This window comes from Trachinotus anak, unplaced genomic scaffold (assembly GCF_046630095.1).
Source record: "Trachinotus anak isolate AG129_WGS33_773 ecotype Australia unplaced genomic scaffold, CSIRO_AGI_Tana_v1 ptg000026l, whole genome shotgun sequence".
Classification (NCBI taxonomy): domain Eukaryota; kingdom Metazoa; phylum Chordata; class Actinopteri; order Carangiformes; family Carangidae; genus Trachinotus; species Trachinotus anak.
Window position 1 is genome coordinate 13,574,579 of NW_027273877.1, and position 17,890 is coordinate 13,592,468.

Below are 17,890 nucleotides of genomic sequence, written 5' to 3' on the forward strand. Positions count from 1 at the left end.
ATATTCAGGCTTAACGTAGGAAGCTCAAATCCGAAGTATCGCGAGAGTCGTGGCTCACCCAGACGCACTGCTCCGGGAAGTTTGAGCTGTTCGCGTTTGTCATTGGAGGAGAGCTGAGCACACAGTTCACCCGCGGGCAGGTAGAGCACCGCCCACCGGGGCACCGCGGGCAGGTAGAGCGACAGGTGCGTTCGCGTTGGTCAGCGAGAGCTGCGGGTCAGTGGCGTCACTTCCGGGTCCGTGCACGGCGTACACCTGCGCTACTGCCGCGTTCCCCCTGCTCACCTGAGTTATTCAGCTCACTGTGGAGAAACTGCACAGCTGTTCTGTGTGTGTGTGTGTGTGTGTGTGTGTGTGTGTAATATAAAGCAAAGTGTCACCTGTTTTTACTGTTTTTCCATCTTTTGACTCATGAAATGAAATGTAAGTAATGTGACTGTGAAAGACCTGCTTTTTATGTCCTCCTGTTTTATTCAGAGCCACACTGGAGAATAAAAACAGGCCAGCGTGTTGCCAGGAGCGTGAAAACAGAAGAAACCTGAAGGATAAAAATATGACCTATAAAGGCTTCACTTCTTTTACGATAACAGACCCCAGAACTAAACTGTTACAACTTTATGCTGGAAATGGAAACTGTAATCTTAGTGTTAAAAAGAAAAAAGGACGAGCTGCCACATAGGGATGGGAATGGAGAACCGGTTTTTAAATAAACCAAAGCATCAGGATCTAATGCCTCTGAGCTGCTCGGTCGCTCCTGCATGTTTTTCTGACAGGATCTTCCTTGGACGAAGAAAATGCTGCACAAATATTCTCATTTCACGAGTTTAGATGACGACAGACTGCCGCTGTAACCTGTCCTCAGGCAGATAGTAACACAGCTGTGTCGATGCTGAAAACCTGCGCAGGCCGACTTTTCTTAGATCTGAGGGATTTAACTTGTGATGCATTTGCCATCATGTTGGTACTTCATAGACTTGACAGTTTCTTATGAAGAAGCAACAGGTCCAGTGCGAAGTACTTCGCTCCCTGCTCCACCCTCTACTGCTGTCGAACACTTAGCAATGGCTAGAAATGAATCAACATGTGGTGTGTTGCCTCCTGCAGTGTGTCTGCTCTGACAACATGAAGTCCTCTCTGCTGCTGCTGCTCCTGGGGGTGAGCTGTGTGTCTCAGGAAAGCAGAAAGCCCAATTTTGTCCTGATGATGGTGGACGACCTTGGAATTGGAGACCTGGGCTGCTATGGCAACAAAACACTAAGGTGAGCACATTTAGCTGTTTTCACTTGTGTGTACCTGTAAACATTTACCACACGATCTCAGACAATAACCAAGCAATGTTCTGCTATCGATCCAGAAATCTGGGGACTGTATTGCTATGAGTAATAGAAACTATCAAACTGAATACACCCCCCTTGTGACTGGTGATGAGTTGTGATTTTTTCTTAGGACTCCCAACATTGACCAGCTGGCAGAGGAGGGGGTGAAGCTAACCCATCACATCGCTGCGGCGAGCCTCTGCACCCCCAGCAGGGCGGCATTCCTCACCGGGCGATACCCGATACGATCAGGCCAGTTCACAGACGCCAACACAGAAACCCTCACTGACTGACACGGTGCTTAATGTTGCTCTGCAGGCAACGTCCACGGACAACACTGTCACATTAAACAGATGTTCACTCCTCCCCCTGCAGGAAACCCATTTATCCAGTGACTGAATTATTTAACACAGAGGTTTCGATGAGGTCAGCCAACATGCACTGAGTCCAGATTACTACAGATCCAGGTCTTCGCTCTGGAGTTTGACTTTCATTTAAAATGTGACGGCTCTGAAACATCTAACAGATTCCCCCTCGTGTTGCTGTTTTCCAGGCGTTGCCGGTCACAGCGAACCTGGTGTCTTCATTTTTAACGCAGCCTCTGGAGGCCTCCCCAGCCGAGAGCTCACCTTCGCTAAGGTTGCTGAACAGCAGGGGTACGAGACGGCTCTCATAGGTACTCTGCCATAGTCCCTCACCTCACAGTGATAGGTGATAGGTGTGGTTCTTACTGCTGACGGCAGCTTTAAGGTGGTGGTGTCATTTTGCATTTATACATTAAGGTGGAAAGCTGAAGCAGCATCTTTCCAGGAATTGGATATAAGAACTAGTCCAGGTAAAAGCCGGGTTAGATTTAGGGTCAGGGTTAGAGGTTAGGGGTTGGGGGGGTACGGTTAGGGTTAGGTTGTTACTCTTTAAAATGGAAGCAGTAAAATCTTTGAAACTTAACTTGAACTAAACTTGATGTTCACCACCTCCACATGAACCACTGTTTAACAGGAACCAGACTCTAAAGGATGCTCGAGGTTCCTACTCTTCCTCTCTTCCTACTATTCTAAACATCTTCTTTTTTATTGGCAAGTTCAGTGGTTTGATGTCAGTCTTTTACCCTTCTTATTCCACTTCCTGAATTTTCTTCCATCTTCCTGGAGATCGTGTCAAACACTGTTAGACAGATGTGTCCCACCTCCAGTCTCTGTGATACAGTTCCCACAGAATTCCTAAAATCTGTCCTTGTCTTAGTGTCCCTGCTGTGCTCTGTTATCAACTATATTAAATACCTGTCACCTGTGAGATCGGCTGGAAAAAAAATGTATGATTTAATTAACTTCCACTTAATCAGGATTTTTACTCAACTGATTTAATATTGATTCTTAAGTTCAAGATCGATCGTTGTGTCTTTTCTGCTCTAAAGTTTTTCTCCTTTAATACTTTGATTTCTTTTACTTCTGTCGTGAATGTCCCAGGAAAATGGCACCTGGGACTGAACTGTGAGCGCAGCGACGATCACTGCCACCACCCCAGCGTCCACGGCTTCAGCCATTTTTTCGGGATCCCCCTGACCAACCTGCGGGACTGCCAGCCCGGACACGGCACCGTGTTCCAGATCCACAAATATTTACCGTACAGGACCCTGGCCGTGGTCCTGGTCAATGCAGCCTTATTCCACTACAGTGGCGTCATCACCATCCGCAGGGGGCTGATCCTGGGTCTGCTGTGTCTGCTCCTCCTGGTCTCAGGTCTGATAGCAGGATTCATCACGGTCATCCCATACCTCAACTGTGTCCTCATGAGGGACCACAGGGTTGTGGAGCAGCCGTTCACATCTGAAAACCTGACGCAGAGGATGACTCATGAGGCAGTGGACTTCATAGAGAGGTACATGACCCACGTGGATCAGAAAACCCACTGCCCCCTATGTGTAATGCTGGTCTTTGAAGTGTACTTCCTGGTCCTGCAGGAACTCAGCGAGGCCGTTCCTGCTCTACTTCTCTTTCCTCCAAGTGCACACAGCCATGTTTGCATCGGCAGCGTTCAGAGGAACGAGCCGTCACGGCGTCTACGGAGACGCTGTCCATGAGGTGGACTGGAGTGTGGGTAGGTCAGCAGAGTCTTCTTAATAAGAACTGGTCCACTGTTCTTCTGGCTTTTTGGGATTGTCAGTAAACACCTTTGGTTCCACTACAGTTTTTTTTAATCAATCAACCAGGAGGAAATGGTGCATTTGTTGGGGACTATTTTCAGCAGCGGATTAATCATCATTAATTAACTGCAGATATTTGGTGCTTTGCTTTTTCTGTTAAAATAAACCACTCTGGCTCATTGATGAGTTTTAATAGTTTCCGGACTCTGTGTTGCTTCTGGTCTGCACATGAGATTTGTGGACTGCTAATTGCTAACTGGGTGCTCTCAGAGTCCTTCTCCAGCAGAGGTGATTGACAGGAAAGTCCTGTTGGATGTGCAAGTTGCAAAACTGTGTGTGTTCCCCGGGGTCTCAGACAGTAAAGCAGCAAAAGTGTCTTCTGGAGACTCCTCCCAGCATGCACTGCATGTCAATGTAATGTCAGAAAGACTTCAGACTCTAAAGACTTTAATGTTGGACAGACATTCAACCAAAAAAAAAAAAAAACATTAAATTAAAGAAATCTGCTGTATTTTTATTGGCTCACTCAGAAAACAGTCAGCCTATGAGAGGAGAGGCTCAGATCCTCTCTTCTGATTGGCTGACTGACCTGTTGTTACCAGAGCTCCAGAGAGAAGCCTGAGAGAGGAGATGTTAAACTACACTGAGATGATTTTTGGTTCTTAAAACTACAAATATATCTTCTGATGGAGATCAACACTTCAGATAAACCACAGAAGAAGAGTGAAATGTGGACCTTTAAAAACACAACTTAAAACCAACTAAATATCAGCTCTTGTCAGTATTCACCCACAAACTGACATTGGCGTTAAATGTTGCCCTGACATTGAACCTTGGTCACATTACGTATATTCAACAGGTGAGTACCTGCAGGGGTGGCACACTGGTCTCACCTGCAAGTTGATGGTCACATGATGGAGGCAGCGAGGAACATTTGCGTCTTGGTAGCTAGGCTACACATACTGTGAACTCTGCACCATGTGAGAACCCCAGATCCCCTCTGTTAGCTCTCTGTTGTTCTGCTGTCTCAGTCTTATCTGACTGCAGGAAGTCGGCTCCAACACGGGGGTGTTTTTATCATTTAAATATCAGGCAAGAGCCCTGAGTGTATTTCACCGACAGATTCTTTACCTTCGCACCAGATGTAGGGTCAAGCTACTCCCTCCTTATTAGGAGGTTTTGTTGAAGTCGGCCACTTTCTCTCTGGTCTAATTGCTATTCAGTCTGGAGGACAGCCTCCGCACAACAACACCCCACAATGGACTGAATGTGGGGGGCTGTTTTCCTAATGAACGTGTAATTACCCCAATTATTTTTGCTTGAGGAGTATTGTGTCAGCACAAAGGAGGGGGGCAGTAATTGCCTTGTGTTTTGCTTGCTGAAAGGAAAAGAAGTGTTACTTTTCTTTGTGGCTTCTTTGGCCGAGGAGCTTTAACCTGGAGACGTCATCATACTTAAGAATCATGTATGATAAAATTTCACCGACCACTTGTCCTGCAGTTCAGATATATACATACATATATATATATACACACACACACACACACACACACACACACACATACATACATACATACATATATATATATATATATATATATATATATATATATATATATATATATATATATATATATATATATATATATATATATATATATATATGAATTCAAATGAAATCTATGGATAGGACACACAGTGCAGTGAATTTTACAGATAGAGCCAAAGAACCAGCTACACCTGCTACACCACCAGCTTTCCCTGCAGGACATATACACTGAACATAATATTACATATATTATATTGTACACACAACAGAGTCTGTTTAATTTCAGTTGGAGTCCAGAAATGACAAACATGTACAGACTGCTGTGTACATTGTGTCTGTTCTCAGGTCAGATCATCCAGACTCTGGACAGACTCGGACTGAGAGAGAACACTCTGATTTACCTGACCTCAGACCAGGGGGCTCACCTGGAGGAGATCTCTGCCAGAGGGGAGGTCCACAGGGGATGGAATGGGATATTTAAAGGTACTGATGTTTTTTTTTTTAGATTCCTGTCCGGACACTCACAGTAAGGTTTTCACCGTTCTTCTTCTCTTTCCTCTGAGCAGCAGGGAAATCCACAAACTGGGAGGGAGGGATCCGGATCCCGGGAATCCTCAGCTGGCCCGGAACGATCCCTGGTGGCGTACAGGTGGACGAGCCCACCAGCAACATGGACCTGTTTCCCACGGTGGTGCACCTGAGTGGGGCGTCCGTCCCAGAGGACAGGTGAGGCAGTGAGACGGCCCGCCCTCCACATGCCAGTCAAACTCTGGGTCACAGAGAAAGAGAAGAGTCTGAGGCCTGTTCCCTGATAAAGGGGGGGGGGGGGGGGGGTAATGTAACCCTGAGGCTTTGATCAGGGGGGTTTCACGGTCCTGTGTGTGTCAGAAATGGTTCACTGTTGCTCTCTGTCCTCTGGCCTGCAGGGACATCGACGGCCACGACCTCATGGATCTGCTGCAGAGGAGAGTGGAGAGGTCGAAGCACGACTTCCTGTTCCATTACTGCAACGCCTACCTGAACGCAGTCAGGTGGCACCCCCACAACAGTGAGTCCAGACCGCCGCAGAGTCACTTCATCACTTTATCACATCATCAGCTGATTCTGCTTCCAGCCCTAAATACATCAAACCCCCGGAGAACTTGTGATGTCATATTGATGCTGACAGTTTTACACAGTTAATTAATATCTTTTACATCAGTGTGTAAATACAACAGATTTATGTCTAACAGTGTATAGTTAGATCCAGACGATCTGATGACCTGTTATCTGTGTCACATGATCTGCTTTTCACATGAACCCTGCAGATCATTAAAGTTTCTATATTTCGATAATTAGTTTCAAAGGTTCAGTCGCTGCTAACCAGACCCAGTGGGCTGTTAAACAGCTACCTGCTATCTCTGCTGCTGCTGGTTTCAGATCAGTTCACCTCGCCGACGTCAGCGGTCAGAGGTTACAAGTTGCAGATCACAGCAGCAGTAACTGAATCCTGACTTTATTCTGCAGTGATGCACCTGCTCTGCTGAAAGCGCTGCTCAAACCTCAGATGTCAGATTGTCCTTGAACACACCAGCAGTGACAGTTGGTAGATTATCATCTGCGGCAGCTTTGGGCTCCTGCTTCAGTTTTGAATGGTAGAAATGAAAGCCGCCTCCTCCAGCTGCTGAAGGAGAGTCAGTAAATATCACCTACAGACGCTCGGCCGCCTGAAGCCACAGCTCTGACCCTGTGGTTTGGTTTGAATTTCCTCAGGTAGCTCGGTGTGGAAAGCCTTTTACTTCACCCCAAACTTCCACCCAGAAGGTGAGACGGCCTGTTTCCACACACACATCTGCTTTTGCACGCCGGACTACGTCACCTACCACGATCCCCCGCTGCTCTTCGATCTCTCGAGGGACCCGTCAGAGACCACGCCGCTGACTCCGGACACCGAGCCGGCCTTTCACGCCGTCCTGGCTGCGATGGAGGAGGCTGTGGAGAGGCACCGGAGGTCGCTGCAGCCTGTGGAGAGCCAGATGTCTGCAGGGAATCTGCTGTGGAAGCCGTGGCTGCAGCCCTGCTGCTCCACACTGGGACAGCTCTGCCAGTGTCCACAGGGGCAGCAGGACCAGTAATATCACAGGAAACTCAACACATCTGTGACCTCAGCACTACACGGATGACTCCATGAGACTTTCACACAGTGACCTCAACGCACATCTGTTGTTCAGCAACACAACACACTGCTGCAGCGCACAGGCTGACAAACAGTGTTCAGACATCAGCTTTAATATTTTATGACAGAAATATAACACACACACACACACTCTGAATCAATTGAAACATAACTTTCTTCACAGTAGTTTTACAGTGTGTTTATGCTGCTGCTGCGTGTGTATCTGTGGAGATGAATAAAGATCATCATGTTAGTGTATGAACTGTGTGTGTGTGTTGTGTTTTTATTTTGTGTGTCTGTGTCTGAATGTGTCATTAACAGCAGCAGAGCCTTTTCCTCTGCGGCTGGACTCGGTGGGTCTCTGCTGCTCCATCACCAGGGCTGGTCTCACTGTCCTGGGGCCAGATGCATTAATGATGCGTGCACAGTAAAACCACGTGCACGCCGTCTCCCCGCGTGAATCAGTATTTATGAAGAGACTGAGACTGTGATCGCCTCGTCATTCTTCTGACCGTGGTTCACATGGTTTTTTTTAGAGCAGTGAAAATGAGAAATAAAGAAGAGACACAATTTAACATAAAACTAACCAGACAGCTTCACTGAGCTTCACTCATTATTATCATCATACGTTTTAAACTGTTTGACAACTGATAAACAGAAATAATTCTGCTTGTGTCATCATTGTTAAATATTATATCCTCATGAATCTAGCAGAGTTTTATGCATCTGGTTGTGATGTCGCAGTGACTTACTGTGTTTACATGAACAGTTTTACCCTTATTCTGAAAAGAACAATGTTCCTGTTAAAGAAAAAAAAAACATGGTGAATGAAAATTAATATTCCACTAATGTTCCTGTTTCCATGAAGCAGACTGATGAGCAGAAACCACATCAAATCAAAGTGTGTTGTAAGTGAAAATAGCTGCGTTTCTACCTCAGCTTTGTAAACTGTTGTGTGGTTGGTGTGAGTAGAACGCACACGTGAGTGGAAACACACAGGAGGCTGTGGAAAAGCCCAACACACATTCTGAATGTACTGTGAACATGTCCAGAGACTGCTCCTCAAACCAGAACAGCAGATCCCACAGGTCTGAATGCAGAAATACCAAATATCCAAAGTGAAGATGCAGTTTATACACAGTCCAAATACTGTGGTATTGGTTATAGCAGAATATCAGCTTTCATGTCAAACGTACTGATGGACAATAAACAGTCTGAGCAGCTGGTGAACATGGGGCAGCTTCGATAAAAGAAGTGAAAGAAATGTAGGTTTCACATAAATAGCCACAAAACTTTTTTAACCTGAACCACTGGAGCTCCTTCGTGTCCTGTAACACCCTCATGAGCAGACATCAGACACGTCCCGGCTCTAAAAGCCGCAGAAACGCTCCTCTATGCTTTTGTAACTCGGAGGCTGGAGTGTTGGAGCTCCTTAAGATCAGGCGGCCCCAGCTCCAGCTGATCCTAAATTCTTTCTCTATGATTTGGTTATGATTTATGACTGTTCATGTGACAGTGACTCAGTAGTGGCGACCGTCTCTGCAGCTCAGCTTCTGTCAGCTGACGCCTCCGTGCTTCTGAATGTGCTTATCAGAGCGGTGGCACCGTGCTGTACAGTGAGGTCAGCAGCTGTATAATTACACTAACAAATGGGCTCCATTAGCTGGCCCGTTTCCAGACAGCGGGCCCCTTCAGCATTTCATTAGGAAGGTTTCTAGCAGGAAGAGGGGAATCTCTGGCCCCGGGTGGGAACTGTAATTTCAGGGAAGCCTTAATGGAGCCGCATTAGGAGAAGCAGCAGGTGGGCTTCCAGCAGACCACTGCAGAAACACGTGTGTGCGCGTTCTTCTTGAGAGGTTTCTGTTTGTATGGTGCTTCACACCATCAGCAGCTACATCTGCTGGATGTAGCTGGAGAAAGGCCCATCGGGTGTGTAACATGAATCCCTATCACAGTGAAGTCACCAATATGGTAGAATAAGTCAGTGAAAATTCATCCCCCAAATTATGATGTTAACATTTTTTTTTTTTTTTTTCTTTCACTACCTTATATTTCATATATGTGTGTATAATGTTTGTATAGTGAAAAAGCAATAAAGAGGTTTATGCACCAAAGAAACAAAAAAAACCAAATCTGTTTTCATAATGTAACAAAAGAAGAATTTAATGTCTTAACAGATCTATATCAGTACAGTGATGAGCAGGAAGTGTTATTTCAGCCAGAAGACACTGGACCAGAGGAGAAGAGGACGATGACGACAGATTTGTGTCTTTGTTTAATCTTTTTAATTTAATTCACAAACATCAGTGTTGGTGATAAAACTTTAAAATGACAGAAGTAATAAAAACTCATGCAGGCTCTGGTTCCTCCTGCAGAGCTTCTGAAATCACTCGTTCATCTGCATCATCTGCGTCATGCTCGGAGCTTTTCCGAAGGTTTGCAGGATGGAGGCTCGGCTGGAGGAAGCTCGGGGGGGGGGTGAAACAGGTCCTGGTCTGTGTTGGAAGTGCAGGACCCACCGGCTGTGAAAGTGTCCTGGAGCCTGGTGTGTTTCAGTGAATGAGTCAAAGCCTGTGGAGCGTGAACACAGATGTGCACGTCTCCACGTGTAGCTCCGTTCACCCGATGACGAGAACCTGCTCACGTCACGCTGCACACTGACCCGGCAGCAGCAGAGAAACCTGGCGGGATGGTCCGGCATTTAAAGATGGCGCTCCGCCCTCGTGTCCTGAGGGAGCTCCTGACGTCCATGGCGGCAGCGTGCACTTCCTGTGAAGAGCTGCGACTGCCGGTATTTTTCTCTCCCTGCTTCAAGCCGTGGGAAATTAAACGCCTGCATGTTCATGAGGGCGTTTTGACTCGGGGGTGTGTGTAGTTACAGTGTCACACAGACTCACACAGGAAATCACAACAACAGAGCCACTCTCATGTTTCTGCGGGCGTCAGCTGTCAGCTCATCCAGGCCTCTCTCCTCAGGAACCTCACAGCGTCGCTGTAACCCTCCTCACAGAGAACCTGCATTCTGCTGGCGGACGGAGGGAACAGAGCCTGGTTCAGACGCCTGACGTTCTCCACGGAGAACTGACGGAGCAGAAGAGAACACCACACAAACAGTATTTATTTACTGAAGACTATCAGAGAGTCTTGAACATGAGCCGTGAATCCAGTTTTAATCAGCTTTGATTTACTGGATGTGTGGATTTATGTTTTTGACTTTTCACTCAGAACATCATGATACATATTTTTACTGCTGGAATTGTACTTGATTCTGTTTTATTGTCCAGATGACTCCACTCTTTATTTCTAGGGTGTTTTCTTTTTCTTCTCTCATTGTATTTCTGATTGGCTTGCTTAAACTCTATTGTCTTACATTTATTCTGCTGCTTTTGCGTTCAAAAGAGAGGCTCTGAGCCATGTCTTGTTGTGACATCACAAAGTTGCAGAAGTCCTGACGGCTGGTTTTAAGGCTCAGTTTCTGAATACAGGCTGTGTGCATTTCTCTGTGGACTGAGGCTTTGATACTTTCACAGTATTAATATAGAACCTAGACCTGCTTTATAATCACAAACACATGGACATCTACCTTTAGACTGGATGGAGCTTGAAAGAAAGCTGACAGTTTGCTCTGGACTGACAGAACAGTATCTGTGGCAGCATGAATCTGTCAGAATAAACTACTGTTTTTAATGAACAGTGCCGGTTTGCCTCTGCACATGACAACTAAAACATCAGCAGATGAACCCTTCACTCCATCCTGCAGCATCCTGCTGCTCTCTGCAGCTGTGGAGCTGTGGAAACTGTTAGGTGCTGTTTGGTGTAGCGAGCTATCTGAGGCTCATGCTGACGTTACTGTTGTAGTTTTCATGACTGTTTGTTTTCTCCGGGACGTGAGTCCCACCTGAGCAGGTGTGACAACACACCATCACTCCTGTTAACGAGGCTGCCCATCGATTAGGGGCTGCTGAAAATGTGTTTCACTGATGGGATTTATTGACAGACGACAACATTATCCTTCAAAGTCTGCTGCACAACGTAACAACGTTCAGCCGGAGAGGCCCCTGAATGCCCCCCAGCCTGTGTGGGGCTCATTAACAAGTAACCATTTGTCCAGTGACTTCTTCAGGGCAGTCCCCCACCCAATGACTATGAATGCAGGAGTCAAACTCTGACCCCAAAGTGTTTTCACAATATACGCCCCCCTCCCCCATTCCGGTTTGATGGGATCCAGTTCTTACCATTATGTTCATGTTGGCCAGTCTGAGCTGAGTGCTGAAGCGCCCCCTGTGGACGGGACACACATCCTGCAGTCCAGCGAAGGGGGACACAGTGATGGTTCGTCCCACAGGCAGCACTGGCAGGCTGTCAGTGAACCCCCCATCAATCCACGTCTAGTGACACAAAACCAGAGTCATGTCCTCTGTGAAGACGGCCTATCAGCCCAAACCATATTTTAAATGTCCAAACATGGGACTTTTAATTTGGAGTTTCTATAGCTGCTCTATTAGGTTACAAGTATGGGACTTTTACTTTGAAATGTATCCAGATGGAAACAGTAACAGTTCAAGCTTGTTCTTGCACTCTGAGCTGACTCCCACATACAAACTGTCACTGTCAGGGAGAATGGACCAATGAGAAGGATGAATCTTACCTGTCCCCTGAACTCCACTGGTCTGAGTCCAGCATAGACAGGAACGAAGCTGCTGGCCAGCAGAGCCTGGAGAAGTTACGGGGGGGGTTCATCAGTAAGCACTCAGTGAGGGGCACATATGTGTCTATTTTTACTATTCTTCACTGGAGACAGAGGAGGAGGTGGAGAGGGAGGACGACCAGCAGACAGGGGCAGAGACACTGAGCTGACTCAGGACCTGTGGTTGGCCCCTCCACTGCAGGAAACTCTAACCTTGTGAACAGCTCAAACACAATTTCAGCTTCAAACCCTGAAGTTGCACAACGACAGTGCAAAGCAGGAAACCTGTCGGGACCGTGCCTGAGAGACTGAGCCCCTCCCACTTCAGCCGTCAGCGGAGAGTGATTGCTCATCAGTCATTGGTTGATGACCACGGTGTAGCAAAAAACCAAATCATGTGCAAAGTTGGTAGAACCAGTGCAACCGGTGCAACAGTTACTGTGGAGCCAGTTTTAATTCTGTTATTCACATTAATGTGCAGAGCCACTGCTGTGTCGTTCACAGTGGTGTCTCTCTCCTCTGCCTCCTGTTTCACCCTGTGTGTGTCCTAGCCCCTCCCCTCACCACAGAGGAGACACAGATCGTGTTTCAGGAGTGGGGGTGTGTTTCTGAATCGGGGGGGGTGTACCTGTATGAGCTCCTCCCTGGACGAAAACCTGGACACGATGTGGTTCCTACCACTTTTGGAGTGAGTTATGGAGACGTGGAGGCGGTCGGTGGCCAGGCTGTGGGCGTCAGCCGGCAGAATCTCCTCCACCCCCTCCCTGCAGAGGAACCACACACTGATCATGTCCTCACAAGGCACCAGAAGTACATGTCATTAACACGCCCTCGCTACGACACACTAATGAAGGCTGTGAGAGTGCAGTGGGGACGTGGTTTCATCCACAGCTCTGACATCAGTTTCTCTCTCCCTAAAACTGTTGTGTCGACTCAAACACCTGCAGCACTGTCTCTGTGTAAACCCAAACCTCCGGCTCCCTCCTCTCTCACCACAGCTTCAATTTTCTCTGTGTGTTAAGCAAACACTTAACTACATTCACTTTTACATCTTGACAACCCAGATTGACGTGTGTCAACACTTCAAGAAAAGCCGTCATTTGCCTCCAGGAAAAACACATTTCTGTGCAATGTGTCCAGCGCGAGCGACAGGCATCAAATGATGCACTTTACAAACCTGTTTCCAAAGCAATTTAAAGGTGATTCAAAAGGTTTTTCAGCCTGGTGTATTTCCCATGAATGTGGCTATCATGGCTCCTGATTCAGGGTAAAACAGAAAAGAAAAAGTCAACAGACTGTAGCTGCTACAAACGGTCTTTATGCTAATTAAGGCGTCTACATCCAGGACAGGGTGGGGGCTGATCTAACCCTGCAGCGTGTCTTCTGAACGAACAGAGGGAAACCTCTGAGGACACGGCTCAGTGAAAAGGTGGATGATGCTCCAGGAAGCTGAGTGCAGAGGACGGCTGGACAAAAGCTGAAATTACAGTGGGAGCTGAAAAGGTCACAGTTGTGTTGGATCCTCAACTTCAGGTAAAGAAACTTGTCACCGCAGGTTGACAAGTGTGGAATCATCAGTTCTTCATTTTGCACTGAACAACAGATGAGTTCAAACCGACTCCCCCATCAGCTCGTCAGGCCGGTTAATGAAGCTCAGTGTTTTCAATCTGATGGAGTCACCATGACAACGCAGGTGTGTTTACCTGATTTTAGCACGTTAGCATGACAACATGCTAATTAACATGCAACAGGATATACAGCTGAGGCTGATGGGAATGAGAGTTTTGGAAGTTAAATTTCTGAGGTGGACATGAGTGTGTGTGTTTGATGGTGACACAGCTGGAGATACTGTGGTCCCCACTGTCCCACACTGTCCCTCACTGTCCCACACTGTCCTCACAGTGCTCCACTCTCACTGTCCCACACTGTCCCCACTGTCCCTCACTGTCCTCCGCTCACCAGCTGATACCGAGCTCCTGCTGTGATGCATTTTCATCATCAAGTTGTCACATCACACAAAGATTTTTCATAACACCTCTGATACAAATCTGTTTTGCTTCAGTTGTGGTTTCACACAGATGTTTGCTGAGTTCCACACCAGAGCTGCGGTGATGCCTGCTGAGTGGTTACCGTAGTGTCAGCATGAAGTTGTATCCTGGTGTGACGGCTCCGAACCGCTGTCGCCTCACACCGTCTGCGAACCTGTAGGTGAAGTCTTTGCAGTGCTGGAGGAGGAGGAAACAATCATACTTCCTTCACTTACACAGGGTCTGTTGAAGAGCCACATTCACAACTCACACACTCATTAAACTGCTTCATGTCCCAGTTTTCAGGACGACTGTGAATCTGTTCCAGGACCATAACCCGTACCTGAAGGCAGCTCATGTTAGATCATAGAGTTTCCTGTCCACCAACTAAACTCTTTAAAGATCTGTATCTCAGCATGTCCCCACAACATCCTTCAGCCTGACAGATCATCTTCACAGATCCATTTGCAATTGTATCATTATTTAAAATCCAAATTATTCTCCAGATATTATCTTTGGATGTTAATATATAAACTAAGAGCCAGTGGATGTTAAATATTAGGAGAATGTATATATAATACTGACAGTGAAACTTCTGACTACAACTAACACTTTCTAGTTCTGTACCTCTTTTGCTCTGGAAGCCCCTAAAACCCCCCACAGCTCAACCCCACCCTGCTCTGTTAACCACTGCTCTGTTCTCTCAATCTGAATGAATGAATGAATAAGTGAACACTCTACCTTCAACTTGTCTGGAGCTGTGATCATTACGGCAGCCACCAGGGCCCCGGCTGAGGCCCCCGCACAGGTCCCGAGGGAGCCCAGCAGCTTGTCCCCGTGGCGGAGAAAGGCCCCCACAGCACCCAAATGGTAGATCCCCAGGAAACCACATGCGGCAAAGGACAAATTCAGGACTGTCATCCTCAACACCTGCACAGACACAGAATGACACCAGCCACACACGATTCACATGACTGCTCTTCTGTCGTTGACAAGGTGAAAGGTCAAACATACAAGGCAGGGCTGAGTGATAACTAACCATGTTCTACAACTACAGAGCACACACAAGTCATCAGTAGGAGCACATCAGTTGTGTAGGGAAGTTGATCAAGTTCCCCCTATAAAACTCCACCACTGCTTCATGAAATACTCTCATATGATGTGGTAAGTATTAGCAATTAGACCTGTAGTTGCTTCTCTGACTGTGGAGCTGATGTAATGTGTGTGAGCTGTGTGAGGCCATATTTAAGCCTGTTTATTTCTCCTCAGCGAGACTCTCATTGAAAAGGATTAAAACACTAAAGATATGAAGTGAAACGTAAATGCAGCATACCTCTGTACCACAGCGTTAGCAGAGAGCTAGCATTCACAGCTAGCTAACGTTAGCTTAGCAAGCTCAGGTGAAGCGGAGGAGCAGAGGACGGACCGTGTTAAAGCCCCGACACACTAAACCTTTGGCGGTAATTCATTGTCTTCACCTCCGACTGACACAATTAAATATAAAGCTTTTGTTATAAAACTGCTCCGGAGCACCACTCATGGAGAGCCGGAAGGTAAACAACACCTCTTCCGCTTATGAATTTCAAAATAAAACCGTCAAGCGGAAAAACAAAGCGCACCACGCTTTTCACTGGCAGGATAAATGTTGTGTACTTTTAAACCCGCACGTCAAACAGCAGGTTCGAAATAAATGCATTTAAGTCCCTGATTACTAAGCAAATTTATATTTTATAAGTCACTTGGATAAATTAAGATAAATAAATTAAATAAAAGAGATAGTAAAGGCTCAAGCCTGTATTTCTGGGTTGTTGGGTTAGGGTTTGAGCTTTTGCAGGTTTGAGCAGACTAACAGCAAACTGCATCCCAGCATTCAACTGGTTAGATCAGTTAGTGTTCAGGTTCTGCAGGGCTGCCACTATACAGGGCAGACGATGGTATTCGTGCACTGGAAACCTTTAATGGGATGTTGCAAAAGAGCAGAAAGATACTTGATTGACACCAAACACTCCACAGCCTCACAGAGAGATGTTTCCTGCTCTCCTCCCTACTGATCACTGACTGGCATCTTACCTCCTCCTCCTCCTCACCTAACTGGAACATACCACCTAGTCAGGTAAGTGTGGGGGTGAGCAGCACACATGAACACAAGCATACACAGCTGTAACACTGGATTCTCTGTTACTGCTGACAATAACAGTCTCCTTTAAGCACGCAAATTATTCATAAGTGCACAAAGTTAAACAAATATGATTTCCAACAGAACAGTTTTGCCCGTCTCCACACATCCTCCGAATGCCCAGTCCCTCACTGCTGAGTGGACCTAATGATGCAAACCTGTTTCCGCTTTCCCTGACTGAGCAGCTGTTCTACCCCCAACAACCAGTGGGCTGATCCCTCTGACACATAACAAACCCACTACCACTGTGCTGAATAATCAAAATCCTGAGAAATTAATGGAAACACTTGCCTGAAGCACTGATGATATAACACACAAAACCCTGATAAAATGGGGCAACAGGAGTCAGTGATAACTATCCAAAACTTTGCCTCTCTCCAAGACACCCACATGCTTCACAAGCCAATTATTTTGCTCCAGTTTTTATATCATATCTTATGTTTACAGATAATTAACATCTCTGTCATAGTTTCTCCTGATAAACATTTTTCTAGATTCTAGATTTCACATGGAAACTTCTCTAAGACATATTTTATCAGAGTGCATATTAATCTTCAGTTCACTGACTCCAACTCTCCCCTTGCTGCAGACATCGCCACATCCACATTCCATGCAGTTACTTCTGTTTTCCCGCCAATCCCAGTCACCTGACTCCCCACACGCACCTGTTTTCCACTGTGCATGGCTCACAGTCCAGCTCTGCTACCTTGCTGTTCAGGCACAGCTGCCCAGAATGGGCCTGATTCACTAATGTGTACAGAAATGTTCTCACAAAGCGCACACACAAAAGCACAGTCAGATTCATGACACATGAGGATTGGCTAATTCTGAACGTACTGTGTTAGAGAATCAGACTTGTTCTAAATTGACAGGGAAATGCCTGCTCCACAAAGTGTTTCCTCTGGAGTGACGATGGGAAAAATAAAGATGTGGCTTGAGCTGCATAAGTGGGTGATATTTGCAATTGCCTGTGTTTTTGTAATTAATGAGCACAATGCAATCAGAGTAGCATTTACATTTCATTCAAATGAACACAGCTATGCAGAACTTTAAATTTGAATTACAGGGCCAGATGATGCTGGAGTGGATGATGATGTGCCATCGACCTGTCGCTCCCAGCTGCCAGCCACACAGTCCACCCCCCAAAGCACCCCCCGGGAACCTCGCTGGCCGGTCCACACCCTGACCGATGAGGTCGCCCACAACCAGCTGGCTCTCCTGGGGGGCGTGAAGGACAGAGTGACAGGTATAAAGGACAATTAGGGGAGACTGGGGAACGTTGCAACAAGGGACGGTTGCAACAAGTCATAAATAATACTGTGTAATGTTATTGCAAAAAACAATGCCTATTTTCAGAACACTATGTTTATTGAGACCAAAAGCAAAATTTAATTAGTGAAATTTTATGTATTTTAATATGTTGCAACCATCCCTGATCTGTGTTGCAACCGTCCCCAGGGTTTGAATCAGTTGCACCATCTGAATTCTTTCAATCAAATAAATATTGTGAATGAGATGTCATATGCAATCATCTTTAAATGATATGGGTAATTAGCAGACAGATGTAAGTTTAATATATAGAAGTTTGGTTGGTCTGGTCCACATAGACTCTGAGTAACTGAGAGAAATGCAAAAAGTGTCGCCACCGTCCTCACTCCCCTCATTTAGATGTCCTCATTAATAAATAAGTGCATGTTTTAAAGTGTTTAATGATGACAATTAATCAATTAATTTCATGGTTATTTAATACAGTTGGCCAATGCCATTACAAATGAACAGATTTTAAATATTTTTGGGTTTAAAAGTTTTTTTTATTTTTTTTTATTCAATATTTAAT

The 17,890-nt window shown here is 46.1% G+C and overlaps 2 protein-coding genes across 9 annotated transcripts; one reads left to right on the forward strand and one right to left on the reverse strand.

The window, feature by feature from the left end:
* The first annotated feature begins 35 nt into the window (after positions 1-35).
* On the forward strand, positions 36-7,425 carry sts (steroid sulfatase (microsomal), isozyme S). Of its 6 annotated transcripts, none has more exons than XM_071464521.1 (10): positions 36-185; positions 1,105-1,259; positions 1,447-1,568; positions 1,870-1,992; positions 2,783-3,194; positions 3,277-3,413; positions 5,354-5,491; positions 5,575-5,734; positions 5,935-6,056; positions 6,761-7,425. In XM_071464521.1, exons 2-10 carry the CDS (start codon positions 1,123-1,125, stop codon positions 7,120-7,122), a joined length of 1,713 nt encoding a protein of 570 aa, XP_071320622.1. In that variant the 5' UTR covers positions 36-185; positions 1,105-1,122; the 3' UTR covers positions 7,123-7,425. The 6 variants fall into 6 exon arrangements, with proteins under 6 accessions (XP_071320622.1, XP_071320624.1, XP_071320620.1 ...); XM_071464523.1 differs by having other exon boundaries at positions 38-236; XM_071464519.1 differs by having other exon boundaries at positions 54-247.
* A 1,985-nt stretch (positions 7,426-9,410) lies between these two features.
* pnpla4 (patatin-like phospholipase domain containing 4) lies at positions 9,411-16,856 on the reverse strand. 3 transcript variants are annotated; one of them, XM_071464530.1, is made up of 7 exons: positions 16,719-16,856; positions 14,619-14,807; positions 13,981-14,075; positions 12,479-12,614; positions 11,812-11,877; positions 11,399-11,551; positions 9,411-10,244 (listed from the first exon to the last, which is right to left on the reverse strand). In XM_071464530.1, exons 1-7 carry the CDS (start codon positions 16,734-16,736, stop codon positions 10,113-10,115), a joined length of 789 nt encoding a protein of 262 aa, XP_071320631.1. In that variant the 5' UTR covers positions 16,737-16,856; the 3' UTR covers positions 9,411-10,112. The 3 variants fall into 3 exon arrangements, with proteins under 3 accessions (XP_071320631.1, XP_071320630.1, XP_071320632.1); XM_071464529.1 differs by lacking the exon at positions 16,719-16,856 and adding an exon at positions 15,897-15,919; XM_071464531.1 differs by lacking the exon at positions 16,719-16,856 and adding an exon at positions 15,211-15,877.
* Between the last annotated feature and the right edge of the window lie 1,034 nt (positions 16,857-17,890).

Bases quoted from the DNA above. Each gene is read 5' to 3' on its own strand.
- sts (XM_071464518.1), top strand. From the start codon at position 1,072: ATGAATCAACATGTGGTGTGTTGCCTCCTGCAGTGTGTCTGCTCTGAC. The intron at 1,260-1,446 runs GTGAGCACATTT...ATTTTTTCTTAG, and splicing joins TATGGCAACAAAACACTAAG to GACTCCCAACATTGACCAGC. The intron at 3,195-3,276 runs GTACATGACCCA...CTGGTCCTGCAG, and splicing joins GCAGTGGACTTCATAGAGAG to GAACTCAGCGAGGCCGTTCC.
- pnpla4 (XM_071464530.1), bottom strand. The intron at 14,076-14,618 runs GTAGAGTGTTCA...CTCCTCCTCCAG, and splicing joins CAGCTCCAGACAAGTTGAAG to CACTGCAAAGACTTCACCTA. The intron at 11,552-11,811 runs GTAAGATTCATC...TTGTGTCACTAG, and splicing joins CAGTGGAGTTCAGGGGACAG to ACGTGGATTGATGGGGGGTT.